Raw genomic sequence first — 23,425 nt, 5'->3', positions numbered from 1 at the left:
CTGTATAGTCTTCAAAAGTAGCAGAACACGGAAATGTAACTTATGAGCATTGATTGGTTACTTGAATTACAGCCCCCAACTCCCCCTTGTTGCTATGTTGAATTTAGCTAAATATCTTGCAACCTTTTCTGATTGAGGTCACAGGTTCCTTGTAGAAGCGCTTAAGTGTCCGGCACCATGTTTGTGTTTAGCTACAAACGAGACATATGTGGTTAGATGCAGTGTTTTTTTTGTCATAGAATGCTCAGAATGGAGTTCCGGCACCTTTTTTGGATGGAACCTTGTAGGGTAGGCAAGGCGGGTTGTATAACATGTGTGAGTTCTGGCACCTTTTTCTTTTACAAAAAAAGCACTGGTTAGATGTATCACAGCTCTATGCTTGACTAAATAGGTGTGAGAGACAGATGAACTGTGGTTTGGCATTTTCCATTTCCTTGTTCTTTCTAACTAATACACACGTTTTCTTTATGCCTCACTTTTATGTCCTGCTTTCACTTTATGTCCTGTCTCACTTTATGTCCTGCCACATTGGGGGGAAATAACACCTCTGAGTTAAATTTCTCCTGTCTATATGGAATGGATTTGCCTTGCATCTTTCCCTTCCAACCCCTTTAAAGCACCCTCATCTCTGCTACAGCAATTTGTAGTTCTTGTTTCTGGATGCACACCTTCACCGAATATTTTGCAGCTAAGATACCCATGTGCTTCAATCATTATCATGCATCAGTTTTTACACAGAACTATACAATTAAAATGTTTAGTCACAATGTGTATCCCTTTGCTTACCATTCATCCATTCTGGGAAAACTCTACAATTTCTTTGAAGACCCGTTTGTTTCTTTTCCTCTTCATCCGTCATTTTGCAATGCCTGGTTCCTAAATCTAGGATTTTCAGTGAGTGGTAGACATCTTCAATCTCCGAAGAATTCCTGGCAGAATCTCACTTTTTAGTTCTTTAGATACCATTTTGTTTTGCCATTATCATCCATAAAAATACCCAGTCTTCAGAAAGATAACCAGCTGAAGATAAAAAAGTGGCAGTTAATTCCTGAACAATACAAATTTGGAGAAAACAACACATTTTATCACCAGATAAGAAAGTGGAGGAAAGATTATGATGCAGCAGGAGGCAGATAACAGGAGCCATCAAAAACAATGATAACTAGCATATGAAAACACCGGCAGGCTTTGTAATGGCCTTGAGGGCAAGGCAGTTCAACCTTCCCTGGTGTGAGAACTGCCCTACTGTTTTACAGGTAATCCTTGCCGTATGACCACAATTGACCCCAGATTTCTGTTTCTAAGCGAGACAGTTGTTGAGTTTTGCCCCATTTTACGACCTTTCCGGCCATAGTGAGGACAATTAACCAGTGCACAGGTCTGCAACCCGCGGCTCCGGAGCCGCATGCGGCTCTTTCAGCCATCTCCTGCGGCTCCCAGTCCTCTGCCATGTCCAGTCCAGTCCCCCCCAAAAAAAAGTGGGACTAAAAAATTTCAACCAATCAATTCAAATATGCAGGGTAGGTGCATATCTCACCTTGGCTCCACTCTTCAGTCAAACCTTGTTTTGCACATGCGCGCATGTACGCGCATATGCACACATTTTTTGCGGCTCCCAGTTTTTCCTTTTGTGAGGGAACCGGTTCCGAGTGGCTCTTTCACTGTTTCAGGTTGCTGACCCCTGAACCAGTGGAACAGCTTTTGCCTTCAGAAATTGTGGGTGCTCCATCACTGGAGGTTTTTAAGAAGAGGCTAGATAGTCACTTGTCTGAGATGGTAGAGGCTCTCCTGCTTGAGCCGGGGGGGGGCTGGACTAGAAGACCTCCAAGGTCCCTTCCAGCTCTATTCTATTTGCTGCTGCTCTGCCCTTTGGAGGCTTCGCTCCTCAGTCGCCCCAGGCGGGGCTGTTGTTTGCTGGAGTTTTATGCTCAGCTCCAGCCATTCCTGGAGCACATTCCCTTCTGCCTCCCCTTTTCCCCTCCCGTGTGTGTGTGTGTGTGCGTGTGCGTGTGTGTGTGTGCGCACGCAAGTCCCCTTTTCCTCCTTACCTGTCCATCAGTGTTGCCTCCTGGCGTCTGCCCAGACAAGTCAAGACAATCAGTTGCCGGCCCCTTCCTGGGGCCGAGAGGTGGGCACAGCTGGCTTGGTGGCCATGGTGGGACTCGAACTCATGACCTGCCCAGAGTCTGGCCTCATGCTCCGACCGAACCAGCTCGTGATCGACCTCATAACTGTTTTATCTTCATCATAAAACAAGTGTCCTCCTGGAATCCCCCCTCCCTTCCTCTGGCCAGCTCCTCCGGCCATTGTTTCTCTCCCGAGCTGTTCTTGACCGATCCCCCCAGCACATGGGGGGGGGGTCTGGTGCCCAGGCACCCTCCCTCCTGAGAGTGGTCGGTTGGGGCTGTTTCCTTTCCACTGGGGCGGGGGGAGTCCCCTCGTGGACAATCTTTTGGCCTATCTTTTCTACCCTTTCTCTGGGAAACCCACATTCCCAGGTTTCTTCAGCCAGACGTTTCAATTCTTGCACGGTTCGTCCCATCATTCTCGGTGCTCCCCCCAATCCCACAACTGTCCTTCACAAATCTTCATTACCCAAAAACTCCATAGCAGGATAGAGTTATAGAATCAGAACATGGTTCTCAAATCAATACAAAAGTCTAAATCGCTTTCCTTAAATAGGCTTCATGAGCTACATTTTCTCTGAGTTAACAACTGCAACAATGGGCTGAATGTTTTGAGGCTGAAACCATGTTAGAAACTCTAACCCTTAATGATAACCCTAACCCTAACCCTAACCCTTAAACCCAACCCAAACTAACCTTACCGTATATACTTGAGTATAAGCCGACTCGAGTATAAGCCGAGACCCCCAATTTCACCCCCAAAAACTGGAAAAAGTTGGTGACTTGAGTATAAGCCGATCCGCCGTTCTGCAAGCCTCCGCCGCCGGCTGCTTCGTTCCGCAGCGGAAAGAAGCAGGCAGGCTGCTTCGTTCCGCAGTGGAAAGAAGCAGCCTGCTTCGTTCAGGCTGCTTCGTTTCACAGCGGAAAGAAGCAGGCAGGCAGGGGGCGGAGGAACGGAGACCCGGCGACGTTTGGGGAGGTTTGGGCGCCTCTCCAAATATCCCCAAACGTCGCCGGGTCTCCGTTCCTCTGTGCCCTGCCTGCCTGCTTCTTTCCACAGCAGAAAGAAGCAGGGAGGCAGGGGGCGGAGGAACGGAGACCCGGCGACGTTTGGGGAGGTTTGGGCGCCTCTCCAAATATCCCCAAACGTCGCCGGGTCTCCGTTCCTCTGTGCCCTGCCTGCCTGCTTCTTTCCACAGCAGAAAGAAGCAGGGAGGCAGGGGGCGGAGGAACGGAGACCCGGCGACGTTTGGGGAGGTTTGGGCGCCTCTCCAAATATCCCCAAACGTCGCCGGGTCTCCGTTCCTCTGTGCCCTGCCTGCCTGCTTCTTTCCACAGCGGAAAGAAGCAGGCAGGCAGGGGGCGGAGGAACGGAGACCCGGCGACGTTTGGGGAGGTTTGGGCGCCTCTCCAAATATCCCCAAACGTCGCCGGGTCTCCGTTCCTCTGTGCCCTGCCTGCCTGCTTCTTTCCACAGCAGAAAGAAGCAGGGAGGCAGGGGGCGGAGGAACGGAGACCCGGCGACGTTTGGGGAGGTTTGGGCGCCTCTCCAAATATCCCCAAACGTCGCCGGGTCTCCGTTCCTCTGTGCCCTGCCTGCCTGCTTCTTTCCACAGCGGAAAGAAGCAGGCAGGCAGGGGGCGGAGGAACGGAGACCCGGCGACGTTTGGGGAGGTTTGGGCGCCTCTCCAAATATCCCCAAACGTCGCCGGGTCTCCGTTCCTCTGTGCCCTGCCTGCCTGCTTCTTTCCACAGCAGAAAGAAGCAGGGAGGCAGGGGGCGGAGGAACGGAGACCCGGCGACGTTTGGGGAGGTTTGGGCGCCTCTCCAAATATCCCCAAACGTCGCCGGGTCTCCGTTCCTCCGCCCCCTGCCTCCCTGCTTCTTTCCGCTGTGGAAAGAAGCAGGCAGGCAGGGCACAGAGGAACGGAGACCCGGCGACGTTTGGGGATATTTGGAGAGGCGCCCAAACCTCCCCAAACGTCGCCGGGTCTCCGTTCCTCCGCCCCCTGCCTGCCTGCTTCTTTCCGCTGTGGAAAGAAGCAGGCAGGCAGGGCGCAGAGGAACGGAGACCCGGCTTCGTTTGGGGACTTTTGGGGAGGTGCGCGCGCACCTCCCCAAACCTCCCCAAACTTCGGCAGGTCTCCGGACGGCGGTGGCTTGGGAGAGGTGAGCGCGATCCCGGAAGCTCCAAAGCCTCGGCCGCGCACAAGTCCTCAGTAAGTTTTTTTGTTGACTGGAGTATAAGCCGAAGTGGAATTTTTCAGCCCAAAAAGTGGGCTGAAAAATTCGGCTTATACTCAAGTATATACGGTAACCGTAACTCTAGCCTTCACCCTAACCCTCACCCTTAAACCTAACCACTTTTTTCAGCACTTTTGCCCATATCTCAGCATGCTACGTTTGTTTGAAAAAATTTTATTGTCACCACGTAAATTGTAACTACATTATATGTAATGTTTTTCTGTTAATTAGCAAACTGCAGATCATAATATTCCTTCTGTTTTTTTGCCTTTACAAACATTTTCTCACAAAAATACATATGTAGAATACTTATTTATTTTGGAAGGCAGCCAAAAAAGAGTAAGAGCAGGGCTTGGGCTTCAGTCACTCTGCTTCATCCAAGGACCTTCTTTTTCCTCCCATCAAACGAGCTGGGTGGGGCTGCCAGGTGAGGCCACCAAATGGTTCCAAAATTAAAAGCCTCATATTTCTATTCTGCCCTCCTCCACTTAAAACGGTTTTGAATAAGAGAAATAATTTGGACAGTATGTACCCTTTCCCTAGACATTCCCAGCAGACTCAGCAGAGCAACCCCACAAGAAGAGCCTCACGTAGGAGGGAGGCAAAGGAGAAGCGGTGGCCCATCGTGGCCTTGGGCAGCTCAGGTTCGGAGGCCCCCGCCAGGAAGCAGGGAAAGGCGGATAAGCACCGCTGCCTCAAGCCTCCTTAGCTCGCTCATTTCCAGTCCATTCCTGGTAGAAGCACCAAGTTCACACTTATGTAGCGATGATAAGCATCTCCATTCCTCTCCTGCAGTGGGAACAGGGCAGGCCGTAGAGTTGAGGGACAGAATTTCTCTGCTCACTGCTCAGTGCCAGTCCGTGTGGTTTCTCCAGAAGATGAGGCCTTGCTGGCAATCAACCTGGGCAGCCCCAGAGGCCGCTGGGGACACTCTGGCTGACAACAGCTGCACTTCCACCAGCTGGATTGCCGGGCAAATCGCTCAGCAGCAAAGTAGTAAACCAGTGGGTCCAGGCAGGCATTGAGGCTGGTCAGTGCCATAGTGATGCGACGAGCCACATAGGTGGTGCGGACGAGGGTGCAGTCGCCCAGGACCCCCACACGGCCCAACGTGTGAACCAGCTGTACGATGTGATACGGTGCAAAGCAGACCAGGAAAACGCCAAGGACCACCAGCACCGTCCGCAGGGCTTTGCGTTTGGCTGCTCTGGAACTTGCCTGCAAGCCGGGGGAAGTCAGGAGGCGCCAGGCGATCAGAGGGTAGCAGATGCCGATCAGAAGAAGAGGCAGCAGGAAGCCAACCACGGCAGCAAAGATGCTGACGCCCGAGATCCGCCCCTTCCAGGAACTGGAGGAGAAGTTTTCCAAGCATGCGGTGCGGCCATCGGCAAAGGGGCTGGTCAGGGGCCCACGGAGGGCCAGGAACAGGATGGCCGCAATGAGGATCAGCCACACCCCCAAAGCAGCCCCCAGGCGGTAGCGCAACTGCCGGAACTGGAGGTGCTTCAGCGGATGGACCACCGCCACGTAGCGCTCGAGGCAGATGCAGGCCAGGAAGAGGGAGCTGCCATAGAGGTTGGCAAAGAAGAGGCAGCCGGTGATTTTGCAGAGGGCTTCGCCAAAGGTCCAGTCATTATGGCGGGCGTGGTAAGCAATGCGGATGGGCAAGGTGAGCACAAAGAGCAGGTCGAGGGTGGCCAAGTTCACCAGGAAGACATTAGCCGGGGCAGTGGCTGACTTGGTCCGGATGAAGTAGCCCAATACAAAGAGATTCCCCCCCAGGCCGAGCAGGAAGACCAAAGTATAAACTACAGGGAAGAGGACGTACTGGAAGTCTGCCCTCTCCGAGCAGGGAGACGTGTTATTGGAAGGCAGCCCCGAGTGGTTCCATGGCAGCAACTGGAACAGAAAGAAAAGCATTGAGGGTACATTGTATTTCCTCCAACTCGGGACACTTTCCAAGACTGGACTCCAGTACCTGCAATCCGTTGGCTCTGAGGATTTGGGGGCGGCAAAATCTGAGGAGGGGAGAAATGTAGCCACAGCAGCAGCAGCAGCAGAGAGGCTTCAACCTGGAGAGCTCCCTGATCTCTGGAGCTGAGGGGCCAGCTGAGAGGAGCAGACCAGACAGCGGAGCTGAGTCAACCGGAAAGCTGAAGGGAGGCCTCACCAGAGCAGAGACGAGCACTGAAAGGCGGAGGAGAGAGAGAGCTGGCAGAGGAAACAACAAGAGGCCGGAGAAGCGAAAAAGGGAAGTGAAGGCCACAACGAAGTTTGAGGTCCCAATAGAAAAGGAGGGAAGACCTCAGTAAAGAAAAATAGAAATAAAAAGGAATTGGAGCTCAAAAACTTTAAAAAAAATAGAGGGAAGAAAAGGACAAATAAAACTAACACAATAGTAAGAAGGTTAAATAAATAACAAGGCAGAAAAACGAGCACAAAGAGGCAGAAAAAGGGATAGGGAGTAAAATAGGCACAATTACCTAGAGCAGAGAAGGAAGGCTAACAGCAGAGCACGCCCACCAACCAAAAAGACGGATTTTCAAATAACAAACTCATGGAACAGGCGACTGATACTATTGCGATACGCAATACGTGTTCCGTATATGTGCTTATGCCCAAAGAAAAACCAAATTATACATGCATTAGATGTAAACTATGTGAACTACTAGAGGAGAAAGTAAGGCACTTAGAGGCAACTCTAGCCAAACTCCAACCTATGAAAGAAAGCTATATCCAAACCTAATCAAATAATGAACAAATAACTCCCACAGGATTTGACCTAGTTTTAAACCTTTGGAGGAAGACAAATGGAGGTATGTCACACATAGAAGGAAACACAATAATGAAAGAAAGAAGCAGCAGACATCTGACAAACCTCTACTGTACCATCTAACCCAACCAGAAACAGCCCCTTTAAAACCGAGCAATCAATTTCTCCCCCTAGATGGAAACTCGCAGACCCACAACCTCCCCCTCAAAGAAAACATGCAGACATCTAGCAAAGAAACAACAGCAAACATCCCTAAAAGAGTCACATCAACAAACACAGAAAAGCACCAGACTGCAGCCCCCCAAAAAGGAAGGCGAGTGTTGGTAATAGGAGATTCTATCCTCAAAGGAACAGAATTGGCCATCTGCAGACTGGACATGCAATCCAGGTAGGTATGTTGTCTCCCTGGCGGAAAAAAATATCGAAGATGTGGCTGAGAACCTAACCAAAACAATTAGGCCCACAGATTACTACCCTTTCCTCCTCCTCCACATTGAGACGAATGACACAACTATGAACCTGAGTACAATAGAGAGAGATTACAAAACAACTACTCCAGGGGTGTCAAACTGCCGACCCACGGGCTGGACGTGCCATGTGGAAGCTGCCCCCACCCCATTGCTGGCAAGGGCAAAACAGTCCTGATATGTCGCACAATGTCATGTGATGTCACAAGTTTGACATGTCTGAACTAGGCATTGAGTTAAGGAGCTAGGAGCACAAGTAGAGTTCTCATCAGTACTCCCAACGAAAGGCCAACTCCCATTGAGGGGAAAAAGAATTGTAGAAATAAACCACTGGCTAAAGGGTTGGTGTCACTGTTAAATAGGGGGTTCTTTGGTGCAGGGATGAAGATGCCAAGCTGAGTACAGGATAACTCATTGTTTATTTCGTGCTGGAACTGTACCGGGGAAATGTTTGCAACTAGTCGCAACATATAGTGTAGCCCCTAGGCGGCAGCCAATAGGTTTGAATTAACCATTGCCGCCTAGAGATAGCCAATTGCAGCACTGGAGACTTAAAGTCTGGGTTGCTGGAGAGCCATTAGCTGCTCCAGCAACCCACGTGGTGTTTCACAAGAGCCCAGTACATAACAGTCACTAAGAAAACTTTGGTTTCCTGGACCATGGACTGCATTTCCTATGCAAAGAACTCTTGGCAAGGGATGGACTAAACCTCATGAAAACAGGGGGAAATGTACTTGGAAAAAGACAGGCCCAACTCATCAGGAGGGCTTTAAATTAAAACTGAGGGGGAAGGTTGACCAATGTTTAGAATCTCTAGAACACAAAATCAGTCATAAATCCCAAGGAAACAAATCAAACAATGAGGTAGGGAGTGATGACAAAAAAGGAAAAACGCAAACAACAACCAGGAGATGCAGGAAACACACCCATGGGCAGGCATAAAAGTCTTAAATGCTTATATACAAACGCTCAAAGCTTGGGGAACAAACGGTGAACTAGAAGCAATAGTTCATGAGGACAGGTATGACGTAGTTGGTATAACAGAAACCTGGTGGACGAAACCCGTGATTGGAATGGACTGATGGATGGATACAAATTGTTCAAAAGAAACAGAATTACAAAAAGAGGAGGGGGAGTTGCACTATAAGAGAACACTATATATCTACAGAAATGCATGTGATCAAAGATAAAATCCCTCCAGAATATAATATATAAAGGGAAAAAAAGTGACATTGCCATAGGTGTATATTACAGGTCACTCACCCAATCAGAAGAAATAGATGAACTTTTTGCCAACCAGTCAACAAACGTATGTAGGAAACATACCACAATAGTAATGGGAGACTTCAACTATCCAGATATCAACTGGGAGACAAACTGCAGCGAGTGGGAGAGCAAACATATTCCTAACCAACCTAGCTGACAACTTTATCATCTAGAAGTAAAGCCATACTGGACCTAATCCTTACTAATCGAGAAGAAGTGATGAGAGGGAGTTGAACTTGGGCGAAAGTGAGGACGTCATACTGGAACTTAATATAATGCAGACACTAGCAACAGAAAACAACCCAACCAGTGTCTTAAACTTCAGAAGAGCTGATTCTTTACTGGTGTAGACCTAGATTGCCTTAGCAGAGGGACAGAAGGAAGATCATGTGAAGTCTTAGTACCTGTCAGGGCTGCCTCCGCTCAGTCCCTAGGAAAGAAAAACCTTTGGCTCCATAGACTGAGAGAAAGAGTAGTGGAAGCTTGGAACCAACTTCCAACCGCAACTGAGTTTAAACATGTTTGGGATTTTCCTGCAGTCAGTTTCCTGTGTTTCTAAGTAAATTTTGCATTGGGTCTGTCTGGGGCAGTGCAATCCCATCCAGGATTAAGGGTGAGAAATCTCCGGATCCCAAGACTCCACGTATTCACAGCCGATCCACCTTGCCAGGGTTCAGTTGAAGCCTGCTGTCCCCCATCCACACACACACACCCCACAGCGCCCCCCAGGCCCCATGAAAGGGCAGTCACAGCATCATCGTGGGTGGAGAGGTACAACTAAGCATCAGCAGCGTATGAACGATATCCACACACACACACACACACACCGGTGTTGCATGATCTCACCTGGTGGCTTCACATAGATGGTAAAAAGCAGCAGAGAGTACCCTGGGCCCCCTGGTGCCCCACAGAGGAGCGGCCTTGAGCTGGGCCTCTCGCCCCCTGGAGAGGGGAACTAGCCACTGAGAGAGGAACCTAACCATTGCAACCCTGCATGGGCCAGTCCCAAATCCTGCAGACAAAATGGCCGATGGTATCTAAAGCCACCGAGAGGTCAAGGAGAGCGAGGATGGACCCCATCCTGCTCCTCTCATCAAGGATGATCAACAATGGACGACCAAGGCTGTCTCTGTCCATAGCCAGGCCGGCACCCTGGCCGGCACCTTGGCTGGCAAGGCTCCAGGCAACCTATTTCATCCAGGATCTTCTGGAGTTGTCAAGCAATCAGTTTTTGGACAAAACTGGACGAAGGCTGTCCTGTGGGGTGAGGGTCTAATGATGGCTTCCACCACCAACCCCTCCTCACATGTTGTATTAATCATTAATCAATAATTGTTGCCACTATTTTCCCTCTGATCAACGCCTCACTTTGTTTTACTCAGGCTAGAAAGAAGATGCTTGCAAAGGGCATGTCTCAACTGGTCCAGATCCAACTAGCCGGAAGAAAGGCCGGCCTTTGCCCTGCCAGCCGCTCTTCCTCCCGTCCAAGCCACGTTACCCTCGGTGCCTATGCAGCCCTTGCCAAAGGAAGTCTGGGGGGGGGGGAAATTAAGAACCATCCTTCTCTTCACATTACCCACAAAATGCAGTTGTTTGGCAACAGACAGGCTTTGTAAGAAGAGCAGCCTGGATGAATCTGAGCAGGAAGGAGGCAACGGGGGTAGACTTTGAACTCAGGGTGGGTCTTTTATAAGGAAGGCACAAGATTGTGCTTCTGCAGATACGACACTGTCATTCAGCCTGGTGAATGAAATCTGTGGACTCAGCAGCGATGCCAAGAGTTTGCAAGGCTTTGATGAAGCCCAGGTGTTTGGGGGAAAAACATGAACAGTTTGGGCTTCACCTGACACAAGGGCCAGCCGTCGCCAGGAAAATGATAAGCAATGTTCAACTTTTGAAGCGTCTCCTAAACTTGCAACCTCCCTGAGGAAATTATGGCTGCTGAGGGTCCCCCCGCCCCAGGTACAGAAAAGCAGGAATCCTTAAGCTTGTCAGGCAGCTGCAACAGGGCAGCAGGCACGACCTCTTCAAGTGAAGTAGCAGGGAGACCCAGAGCCCGGTGAATGGGAAAGGGCCAGGGCCTGGGGTGGATCAGACAGCAGCTCTTCCTTGCCCCCGCCCCCCATAAGCTGAAGCTACGAGTCCCCCTTTCCCCGTTAAAGGCTAAACCACACTGGGGTAGGGGGGGGCTGCTATAGAGCTTGACAGCAGCACAAAGCTGAGGGGTGATGGAGGGGGGAGGGCTGTTGCAAGAGGACAAAGGGGGCAGGCAGGGGTACAGTTTTTCTTCCCAGCTGTCCAGAGTGCTGAGGACTTTTCCCATCCGAAGAAGAGGAGGGTGGAACGGGGGCAGGTCGGCACCAAAAGTGGCTGGCAGAGATCAAGCCAGGCCTGAAACGCCCATTCCACCCTCTCTTCTTCTCCAAAAAAAAATGTGGGGTCCAAGCAGGTGACCCCCATCGTTGGCACCCTCCTTCCCACCTGCCCATACCTGTGGGAGCTCCATGGAGGCTACTGCTTCTCTGGTGGGTGGCTGTGCCAGGACTGCCGGCTGCTCCCCTGGCCTAGCTGTAACCTCTCCCCCAGGTCCCCCCCCTTCACACACATTCTGGGAACTCGTTTTGGACCTGCCCCCTTCCAGCTCCAGGAGGGGGAAACCCCAAACAGCTCCCCGGTCAGCCCTTCCCTGTTCTGGCTGCTGTCAGGGGGAGGGCAAAGGGAGAGCTTGGTCCTCCGGGCCCTTCAGATTCTCCCGCCCAAATGCCCGAGTCTGAGGCGGGGTTGGGGGACAGAGACCAACTCAGTAGCAGGACCCCCTTCTCATTCACTCTCCCCCATACACCCCCCACCCCGTTCAGTTCCGCAAGCCAGAAATGCCCAGAATTGCGCAAGAGCTCCCTGCCCACTCAGAACTTCTCTCCTTGGGCTAAAAGAGGGAAGTCCCGAACAAGCAGCAGGGAGGAAAGAAGGAAGGAAGGAAATAAGACACATCAGCAATATCGGCACCACTGGCCTTTTTCCTCCCCATCTACTCGCACACAAGCACGCACACACACAGACAGACTTCTTTGTGTTCCTTTGACTTCCCTTCTCATGTATGCAACTTAGAACTCCTGATTTTTTCCCCCAAACAAAACTGGGTAGAAAATGGTCATACTCAAACTATGGATTTTAGGAAGGCAAATTTTAATAAACTAAGCGAAACAGTAAATGATATTCTGAGAAAAAAAAACTTAAGAGAGCAAAGGTTTCGTAGCCAGTTGAGACTTTTGGAACAGGGAGTTAAGGATGGCATCACATCAGAAGAAAATCGTCTAAAGAAGGTAAAGCAGCTTCCCAGAAGGAAACTGGGATGAAGGAGAGATGCTTAATGAAAGTGGGAGGGAGGCCCTACAAAAAAGCCATCTGCAGGGCCTCTGCCCAGGAGTGTCTGCACGGGGCCAGGAAGGCCAAGGTAGAAAATGAGCAAAGGTTGGCGAGAGAGGCAAACTTTAGGAAGACAAATTCCTAGCAAGAAAACGTGCATGGAGGCGATGGGCCTATGGCTGATTTTATATGGCAAAATTTGAGTAAGTGGCCAGGAGAAACCAGGAGGACTCAAATGCTGTTCTGTCTCTGTGGAAATGGTGATTTCGGGAGCAGGGCAGGGAGGAAGACAAAGAGGATGTGCAGCTCAGTAAAGATGCGGCAAGGGTCTTCTTGCCAAGGCAGATGCCATCAAGCCCCCCGACCCCAAAGAAACCCTCCCCGGAAGATGGAAGGAGCTGACAAAAGGGTCAATTTTACCCAGGCAAAATTGCTCGGATCCGTTCTGAGTTAGAGACCAAGCAGAGTGCAGATCCCCTGGAGGGGACAGGCTTGCCCTGTTTTATCTGAAAATGGTTCAGTCCTGACAGACCAGAAGTGGACCAGACTCTCAGGCATTTTAAGTGCAGCCAATCCTCCTGGCTGGTCAGGGCGACTCAGGAGGGGACCCTGGGTAAGTCCGAAGGATCGTGTATTCCCAGCACCCTTTAAAGAGGCGCAGCTACACGCCCTTCTCAAGAAGCCTTGCCTGTACCCACCCGGCCATTCTGGATAGTTGTCACTCAGCCTCTTGCCTCCCCTTTCTAGGGAATGAGATGATCTGCAGCTCCATGGGATGAGATGATCTGCATCCCTTCCAGACAGGTTTCAGACCCAGAAGCGGGAGAGTAGCAATACTGGTCAAACCTCTGGATGATCTCTGGTGCGAATAAGAAGGCAGTATCTCTATCCTTATAAGGGACGTGGTGGCTTAGTGGGTTAGGACGCTGAGCTTGTCGACCAGATGGTCGGCAGTTTGGCGGGTCGAATCCCGAGTGCCGCGTAACAGAGTGAGCACCTGTTACTCGTCCCAGCTTCTGCCAACCTAGCAGTTCGAAAGCATGTAAAAATGCAAGTAGAAAAATAGGGACCACTACGGTGGGAAGGTAACAGCGTTCCGTGTGCCTTTGGCGTCTAGTCATGCCGGTCACATGACCACGGAGACGTCCTCGGACAAGCGCTGGCTCTTCGGCTTTGAAACGGCCCCTAGAGTCGGAAACGACTAGCACGCATGTGCGGGGGAACCTTTACCTTTACCTTTTATCTCTATCCTGGCCCTTCTTTGTGGCTTGGCAGCCGCCTTCAATACCATCGACCATGTTGGGTTTTTTTGGGGGGGGCGCTTTGGGAGCTGGGGGCAGGTGCCAGTTTTGTGCTGGTCCGCCTCCTCCCCCTGAGGCTGGTCTCAGTTGATGGGGAGCGGGAGGTGCTGCCCACGGCCCAAGCTCTTCTGTGGGCTGCAGGGGACTCACTGCTCTCTCCGCTCCTTTTGAACATCTCCATGACCCATCTGGGCAAGGCCATACCTCAGCCTCAGGATGCAGAGGGTGCCCCACTGTGCACCCCTGTCCCTGGCGAACAAAGGGATGCGTTTGGAGGCTCTGGGGGCTGGATGTGGTGGGTCAGGCCTCCCACTAAGATGGAAGGGCTGTGGGTGGGGCCTTCTTCTGTTTCTAGAGGCTCGCCGTCCCTGGTTCTGAACGGGATTGCACTGCCCCAGACGGATCAGGTGTGCGACCTGGGGGACTTCCTGGACTCACAACTCCCTCTTGGGGAGCAGGTGTCAGTTATGGCTTGGATGGCCTTTGCTCAGCTTCATGCTGTGTGTCAGTTATGCCTGGACTGAGAGGCTCTTCTTTCTGTCCTCACTCCTGCCCTGATCACCTCCTGTATAGATTGCTGCAATGTGGCTGCCCTTGAAGAGAATCCAGAACTTGCAGCTGGTGTCAGAGGCAGCAGCAGGAGCAGCTTTGGGCACCCCCAGAATGGCAAAATGTATATAGAATTCCTCTGCTATGCAAGGAGCCTTGGGGTCAGTACGCTTCCAGGTTCCCATTCAAGGTGTTGGTTATTACCTTTAAAGACCTTAATTTCATGGGACCAAGTGACCTGGGGTCTTATCTCTATCTCACAGACCTACCTCATCTGGTCAAACAAGGAGTTAAGTAGTGGACCCTGTTGTTTAAAGAATTTTGGCTGGTAAAATCTGGAAAGAGAGCCTTCTCCACTGCTGCTCCTGCTCTAGGGAACACCTTGCTTCCTATCTGGCTCTAAAAACCAAGAATGAATTTATTGAAGAGCAGAACCACAAGACAGGAGGCTCTGGAGCAGCTGATAACATGTTGCTGGAAGTGGTGAGTTTCTATACCTTCTGGGGCTTTTGGGGTTGTTTCCTGTTCCTATTGAAGGCTTTGTATTTCCTGTGTCATTTACCTTGAGTCTGAGTGTGCCCTTTTGGTATTGGTGGGTTAATCCTATTATGTTTCCTGTCTGTAGAGTTTGGGTGGGGTCTTTGTCTTTCTAATCTCTTCAGTTTCTAACTTCCTGGCTCCAGTTTGCATTTCTAAAAGCTGGCCTCTGCCCAGTTTCTACTTGGGGGAGTGGGGGGGGGCTGGTTTCTGTCTTTTTAAAGATTGTGCTGCCACCACGTGGCCGTTTTGGGGAAATTACAATGTAGGCAGCCAGAATCTCTCCTACCCTATGATGTATTTCCTCTCCCCTCCCCTTTTCTGGGATGGACTTCCTCCTTCTTGGTCCCTAGAGACTCTCATCCTCCATAACCAGCAGACATGTGACAGCAGACATGTGCTCCAGATTCATGTGCAGGCGCTGTGAGTTATTACCAACTTCTGACCTTGGAATACTGTACAATATCTCCTAACTCACCTTATCATGCTGTAATCTACGCTACATGCAAATAAAGGTATTTCTGGATGATCAAGGTATTTCATGAGTTCAGCTATCTGGAAAAGGGCTGTTAACAGTGATAACAAGAGATTAATCACAGTACAACGGCTTTGATCCAGAATAGTCAGAAGATGGTAATAACTCACAGCGCTTGCACATGAATCTGGAGCACATGTCTGCTGTTGTCACATGTCTGTTGGTTATGGAGGATGAGAATCTCTAGGGACCAAGAAGGAGGAAGTCCATCCCAGAAAAGGGGAGGGAAGAGGAAATACATCATAGGGTAGGAGAGGTTCTGGCTACCTACATTGTAATTTCCCCAAAACGGCCACGTGGTGGCAGCACAAAGATCTTCTCCATTATTCCTTTGGGGAAATATATGCTGCCTTTTTAATATTCCCCAAAACATTTCCCTCTATGGATTCTCCCCACAGTTGATTCCCCCCTCTTCTCTGTGGCAGTCCCTCAACTACTGGAAGACTGCTATCATGTCACCTGCTGGGAACCTGCTGCTTGTGAGCAGCCAGGTTGAGAATAATTAGCTGCTGGTGAAACTGGGCAGGGGCTGCTCCTGCCCAGGGTTGGCGCCCATGAAAGAAGGACACAGAGATCTCTCGGGGTAAGGGCTCCGCTGCTCCTGGGATGAACACCGAACCACGAGGAGCGGTGGATCTTGTTTATTTATTGTTCAAATCAACCAATCATGATTAAACAGTTACATCGTGCCAATCCTGCATGATTTGAGTACACACGTGTTCTTCTAAACCTATCCTGAAAGGAGACATTGGTGTTAATAGTAGATTCAAATACAGTAATGATCAATCACCTGCAGGAGGCGTCAGAATTTGCCTTATATGGAATAGCCAATGGTGTGAAAGATTCTGTAATTATGCCCTTATATGGCTGTAGCCAATGACATCTCTCCTAGGTTTCTTTGTTTACTTCCTTATTCATGATTCACTGAAGACTTTCCACAGTAGAAAAGTACTAGCCAGCTTCATGTATAGGAACAGAGATCATGGTTATTCCAACAGTCACCCCTGGTCCTTTTCTTTTAGACTAAACATGCCTACTCCCCTCAACTGTTCATCATATGGTTTAGCCTCCAGAGCCCTGATCACCTTTGCACTCTTTCTAGGGATTTCAGCATCTTTTTTGTATCACGGTGACCAAAACTGGAGTTTGGTCTCACCAGTGCAGTATAACTAGCAATAGCACTTAAACAATCAAACAACAAATCAGCGAACACCTTGATGCAAACAAAGTCATCACTAAAAGTCAACATGGGTTTGTCAAAAACAGATCATGCCAGACAAATCTTATTACATTCTTTGACCAAGTGACAAAATTAGTGGACCAGAGGAATGCTGTAGATATAATTTACTTGGACTTCAGTAAGGCATTTGATAAAGTAGATCACAACCTACTACTTGATAAGATAGAAAAATGTGGGTTAGATAGCATTACCACCAGATGGATTCGTAGCTGGCTGACAGGCCGTACTCAGCGTGTGGTCCTCAATGGAACCTCATCTACATGGAAGGAAGTGTGTAGTGGGGTGCCCCAGGGCTCTGTTCTGGGCCCAGTGCTCTTCAATATCTTCATTAATGATTTGGATGAGGGGATAGATGGGGAACTCATCAAATTTGCAGACGACACCAAGCTGGCAGGAATAGCCAATACTCCAGAAGATAGGCTTAAGATACAGAAGGATCTGGACAGACTCGAACACTGGGCACTATCTAACAAAATGAAATTCAATGGTGAAAAAAGTAAGGTTCTACATTTAGGCAGGAAAAATCAAATGCATAGGTATAGTATAGGTGGTACCTTGCTCAATAGTAGTAACTGTGAGAGGGAACTCGGAGTCTTAGTAGACAATCACTTCAATATGAGCCAGCCGTGTGCTGCAGCTGCCAAAAAAGCCAACACAGTGCTAGGCTGCATTAACAGAGGGATAGAATCAAGATCAAGTGAAGTACTAATACCACTTTACAATGCTTTGGTAAGGCCACACCTGGAATACTGCATCGTTTTGGTCACCACGATGTAAAAAAGATGTCGAGACTCTAGAAAGGGTACAGAGAAGAGCAACCAAGATGATTAGGGGGCTGGAGGCTAAAACATACAGGGAACGGTTGCTGGAATTGGGTATGTGTAGTTTAATGAAGAGAAGGGTGAGGGGTGACATGATAGCAGTGTTCCAATATCTCAGGGGCTACCACAAAGAAGAGGGAGGCAAGCTATTCTCCAAAGCACCTGAAAGCAGGACAAGAAGCAACGGATGGAAACTAGTCAAGGAGAGAAGCAACCTAGAACTAAGGAGGAACTTCCTGACAGTTAGAACAATTAACCAGTGGAACAACCTGCCTCCATAGGTGGTGAATGCTCCAACACTGGAGGTTTTTAAGAAGAGACTGGACAGCCATTTGCCTGAAATGGTATAGGGTTTCCTGCCTGAGCAGGGGGTTGGACTAGATGACCTCCAAGGTCCCTTCCAACTTTATATTATCATTATTATTATATACCGCTTCACAGTGCTTTGCAGCCCTCTCAAAGCAGCTTAGAGTGAGCATATTTGTCCCCAACAATCTGGGTCCTCATTTTACTGCCCTCGGACGGACGAAAGGCTGAGTCAACTTTGAGCCAGTCAGGATCGAATTCCTGGCAGTGGGCAGAGTTAGCCTGCAATACTGCATTGTAACAACTTCACCACCACAGCTAAAGTGGTTCTAACTTTGATCTTGATGCTGTCCCTCTTTTGATGCAGCCTAAGGCGTATTTGGTTTTTTTGGCAGCTGCAGCAGCTGGCTGGTTCATCCTTAGGAAGTGGCCCACTGGGACAAAAAGGACAAGTCTAAAAAGTAGAAGGAAGGGCACCTATCTAAGGCAGAACCTAGCCCTCACCTGCAAAAATTAAGTTAGGAAAACTAAGGCTCAGTGTTCTGAACCAGCCCTCTTCTGGCCTTGTAATAAGGCAAACCCCTATTCAGAAAGAAGAGACTGGAGAGCGTCCAAGGCTAAAAGGCATCTGCCAAGATTTATTACGCAGTTAACAAAAACACTAGAGCTTGTCTTCTCAAGCGGAAAAGTTGCTTTCAGCAACCAGCCCCTCCCCAAACACTCCTTTTATAGAGAGCTCAGGGCGTGGTCTCCCTGTGCCTCCTCCCGAGGAGTCCCGCAGCCTTTCTTTGTTTGTTCCTGCTCGACTGCCTCCTGCGTCGGGCGTCCTTGAACAGGGCCAGCTGTGGGTCATCTTCCTCCGCACTCTCGGGCTCACGCAGCTGAGAAGAGGTCCCCGGCTGAGGGCTCTGCAAAGCCTCCAAACCATCATCAGCCGGTTCGTTTCCCTCCTCCCCCTCATCTGAGTCATCCGATACATCGGAGCCGGCTGTCGGACCCACAGGCTGGCCCTGAGTCACAACACTCAGAATGATCTAAGACTTGCAACAAATGTCTAAAATAATTTTAAAAGCTTCTTTCAACACATAGAAAACAAGAAAAAAGTCAAGGAAATGATTGGTTTATTAATGGGAGAAAATGGCAAGAAGGTGGCAAGCAGCAGGGAGGAAGCAGAACTGCTTAACCCTGTTCTGAACCAGCCCTCTTCTCCCAACCCCTAATTAAGAGACGAGTCTGGAAAGCGTCCAAGGCTAAAAGGCTTCTGCCAAGGTTTATTTACGCAGATAACAAAACACAAGAGCTTGTCTTCTCAAACGAAAAAGTTGCTTTCAGCAACTAGCCCCTCCCCAAACACTTCTTTTATAGAGAGCTCAGGGCGTGGTCTCCCTGTGCCTCCTCCCGAGGAGTCCCATAGTCTTTCTTTGTTTGTCCCTGCTCGTCTGCCTCCTACGTCGGGCGTCCTTGAACAGGGCCAGCTGTGGGTCATCATCCTCCGCACTCTCGGGCTCACACAGCTGAGAAGAGGTCCCCGGCTGAGGACTCTGCAAAGCCTCCAAATCATCATCAGCCGGTTCGTTTCCCTCCTCCCCCACATCTGAGTCCTCCGATACATCGGACCCGGCTGTCGGACCCACCGGCTGGCCCTGAGTCACAACACTATCCCGCACCGCAGGGCCCTTCCCTCGGGTCTGCCGATCCGGATGCGGTCGGGATGGGAACTGTTCGTGAAAAGCAGTCACCAACGCAGGGGCATGAACGGCGGTCGCGTCTTCCCATGTGAAGTCCTCCGGCCCGTACCCTTTCCACTCGATCAGGTACTGGAAGCGACCTTTCAGCCAGCGGGAATCCCTGATGCTGGCGACCTCGTACTCGGGGGTGCTGCCTCCATCACGAGTTCCTGATGGGGGAGGTTCCGCTTGGCGAAGTGGACAGGCCGGTTGTTCGGGGACCAACAAGGACCGATGGAAGACGGGGTGCACGCGCAGGGAACGTGGCAGAGTTAAACGATAGGCGACCGGGTTGATGACGGCCTCGACTGGGAACGGTCCAAGGTAACGGTGGTCCAGCTTCCTCGCCGGCCGAGTGGATGGTAGGTTCCTGGTGGACAGCCAGACCCGATCCCCCACCGATAGTGGAGGCGTATCCCTTCTCGACCGATCGGCGAACCTCTTGTAGTCGGCCTTGGCCTTCTCCAGCTGCCGTCGCACCAACCGATGGATCGCCTGTAACTCCGCCATGAATTCGTTCGCTGCCGGCTCCGGTGAGTCCACGGGAGAAAGAGGGAAGAACCTGGGGTGATAACCCACGTTGGCCAAGAACGGTGTCATCTGCGTGGAGGTGTGTTGCGAGTTATTAAAGGCAAACTCGGCTATGGCCAAATAGTCCACCCAGTTGTCCTGCTGCAGGTTAACATAGCAGCGCAGATACTGCTCTAAGATGCCGATGACCTTCTCGGTACCCCCGTCGGTCTGAGGATGATGCGCGGACGAGAGGCAAACCTTAATGTCCAACGCCCGCATCAACTCCTGCCAGAAGCGGGCTGTAAACTGGGCCCCCCTATCGGAGACGACCCTGTCGGGAAGGCCGTGCAGCCGGAACACCTGTTGGATGAACATGCGACTAGTGGCGCGAGCTGACGGTAAGCCGCGACAGGGGATGAAGTGCGCCATCTTGGTCAACATGTCCACCACCACAAACACTGTCGTGAAGCCGGAGGATGGGGGTAGATCCGTCAGAAAGTCCATGGACACAGCCCCCCAGGGTCTCTTGGGCGTTGGCAAAGGCTGCAGTAAACCAGGCGGGGCCCCTGTCGCTGACTTGGCCTGCCTGCATGGGACGCAGGAGGTGACATAAGACTGGACATCGTGTCGGACTCGGGGCCACCAGAAAGTACGGGAGACCAGGTTCAGAGTCTTGAACAGGCCAAAATGCCCCGCAGCCGGGTTATCATGACATTGGCTGAGGACGAGTCCCCTGAGTGGCCCTCCTGGAACATAGAGCCGGTCACGATAATACAGGAGTCCATCCGTGACCGACCAAGGCGAATCTGGCCCCACCTCTTCCTTCCGCTGAGCCACCCACGCCTCCTGCTGCTGCGCCTCCCGGATCCGAGCCCGTATATCCACCGGCTCCCGTACCGCAGCAAAAGACTCGACGGGGATCACTGTCCTGGGCGGAAGCTTGTCTTCCACTCGGGTGTACTCGGGCTTCCTGGACAGAGCATCCGCTCTCTGGTTGTGCCCGCTAGGTATATACCGCACCCGAAAGTCAAACCTCGCAAAGAAGAGGGACCACCGGATCTGGCGTTGGTTCAAATTCCGAGCGGTCTGCAGACTTTCCAGATTCTTGTGGTCCGTCCGGACCTCGATTTGATGCCGCGCCCCCTCCAGATGATGCCTCCAAGCCTCGAACGCCGCCTTGATGGCCAGCAGCTCCTTCTCCCAGATGGTATAGTTGCGCTCCGAGGGATTCAATTTCCGAGAGTGATACGCGCAAGGGAAAAGGGTACCGTTGGGCGTCGCTGCCTGGAGTAACACGGCCCCAATGGCAATGTCGGAGGCGTCCGCCTCCACGACAAACGGCCGTTGCGGGTCAGGATGCTTCAAGATGGGCTCCTTCATGAAGGCGTCCTTCAAAGCTTGGAACGCCTGTTGTTCGGGGGCGTTCCACTGGAACCGAGTCTTCTTCTGCAGGAGCCGGGTGAGGGGGGCTGTCAAGGCAGCAAAGCCAGGGATGAATGTCCGATAGTAGTTGGCAAATCCAAGAAGTCGCTGAACATCCTTCACGCGACGCGGGGGTTGCCAACTCTGCAACGACTCAACTTTACTTGGATCCATGGCGATGCCCTCGGGAGAAATGCGGTGGCCCAAGAAATCAATGGTCACCTGGTAGAACTGGCACTTCTCCAACTTGGCAAACAGCCGATGTTTCCGGAGGCGCTGCAGGACCTGACGGAGATGCTGATGATGCGCTTCACGCGACGGGGAGTAAATCAGGATGTCGTCCAGGTAAATCACAACAAACTGGTCCAACAGATCCCGAAAGATGTCGTTCATAAAATGCTGAAACACAGCGGGGGCGTTGGTCAGGCCAAACGGCATCACCGTGTACTCGAAATGTCCATAGCGAGTACCAAACGCTGTCTTCCACTCATCACCCGGCCGAACCCTGACGAGGTTGTAAGCTCCACGCAGGTCCAGTTTCGTGAAGATCTTAGCCTCCCGGAGTCGGTCCAAGAGCTCGGGGATGAGGGGCAGCGGGTAGCGGTTACGCACCGTGATAGCGTTGAGTTTCCGGTAGTCACAGCAAAGCCGTAACTCGCCCGACTTCTTTTTGACGAAGAGCACGGGCGCAGACACTGGCGAGGACGAGGGCCGGATGAATCCACGAGCCAAGTTCTTTGTCAGGAAGTCCCGCAATGCGGCCAACTCGGGCTCCGACATGGAGTACAAACGCCCCACTGGGAGAGGCGCATCAGGGACTAGGTCAATGGAGCAGTCGTAGGGCCTGTGCGGGGGTAATTGGTCCGCCTCTGACTCGCTGAACACGTCAGCAAAGTCGGACAGTACGGGAGGCAAGGAAACCCCTGAGGAACCCTCTACCTGGCCGGCACAGATATGGCGGGTGTGGTCCACGCACTGCAAACTTGGGAAGGTGACCAAGTTCTGAGACCAATAGATCTGTGGATCATGCGCCCGGAGCCACGCCAGTCCCAAGACCACGGGGAAGTGCAGATCCGAAGTGACGTAAAACTGAATGGCCTCCACATGGGTACTGATGGCCATACACACGGGTTGCGTGGCGGCCGTGATAGGCCCGGACAGGAGCACTCGACCATCGATGGTCTCCACAAGCATGGGCGGATCCACCGGACACTGGGGAACAGCCCATTTGGCCACAAAGGCCGAATCCATAAAGTTAGTGGTAGCCCCAGAGTCAATTAAGGCATGGACCGGAATCCCCTCTGGCTTGCCAGGAAGGATCAGTCGTGCCTCCAAAATCAAATGCCGTGGAGGTTCACAGGCACCGTCGGAACGGCGTCGCTCGGCGTGATCGTTGTGGGTCGCCCGATCTTTCACACCGTCTAGATCGGGCTCGGACCGTTTCCCGATAGCAAAGCAGGGGACTTTCTCGGAGCTGGCTTGGTCACTGACGCCCGCTGACGCTTCTTTGGGCAAGAAGCAGCCAAATGTCCAGGGTCCCCACAGTAAAAACACAACCCCTCCGATCGTCGTCTGTCCATTTCCGTCACCGATAGACGGGACCTGGCGGCACCCAGCTCCATTGGCTCCTCCCTCTGGACTGGGGGCTCACGCACAACAGGGGCGGCAGGGGTCTGTGGGGTGGCACGGCGACTCTTACGCTGCTGCAGCCGGGCATCGATCCGCAGACAAAGATAGATCAGCCCATTCAGATCTGAGGGAATGTCCACGCGGGCCAGCTCATCCAACATCTCCTCTGACAAGCCATCCTGAAAGGCATCCACGAGCGCAGCCTCATTCCAGGCGGAATCCTGGCTAAGCAGCCGGAAATCGCTGATATAGGCCTGTAGGGGGCGCTGACCCTGCCTCAAAGCTTTCAGACATCGGGTGGCGGTCTGCGCCTTAATCGGGTCCTCGTACATGAGGCGCATATGGTCACAAAACCCCCCAAAGTTATCCAACAAAGGGCTAGGCTGTGCCAACAGAGGCGTGCCCCAACGAGCTGCATCTCCCGACAGAAGGCTCAACACGAATCCCACCTTATCACGGTCAGTGGGGAAATCAGCTGCTCTCACGCTGATATAAAGCTGGCATTGTCCCAGGAAGGCAGGAAACAGTTCTGGTTTACCAGCAAACTTATCCGGCATAGCTAACTGACATTTCCTCCTGGGTGGGGGGGCAGCATGTACCTGA

The 23,425-nt window shown here is 51.5% G+C and overlaps 1 protein-coding gene across 1 annotated transcript; it reads right to left on the bottom strand.

The window, feature by feature from the left end:
• Positions 1-4,995: 4,995 nt before the first annotated feature.
• On the bottom strand, positions 4,996-11,429 carry LOC308679348 (lysophosphatidic acid receptor 6-like). Its single transcript, XM_081346957.1, has 2 exons — positions 11,368-11,429; positions 4,996-6,269 (listed from the first exon to the last, which is right to left on the bottom strand). Exons 1-2 carry the CDS (start codon positions 11,380-11,382, stop codon positions 5,211-5,213), a joined length of 1,074 nt encoding a protein of 357 aa, XP_081203083.1. The 5' UTR covers positions 11,383-11,429; the 3' UTR covers positions 4,996-5,210.
• Positions 11,430-23,425: the final 11,996 nt, after the last annotated feature.

This window comes from Vipera berus, assembly GCF_964194415.1.
Source record: "Vipera berus genome assembly, contig: HAP1_SCAFFOLD_245, whole genome shotgun sequence".
Taxonomy (NCBI): domain Eukaryota; kingdom Metazoa; phylum Chordata; class Lepidosauria; order Squamata; family Viperidae; genus Vipera; species Vipera berus.
This window is presented reverse-complemented; position numbering and strand designations above follow the sequence as displayed.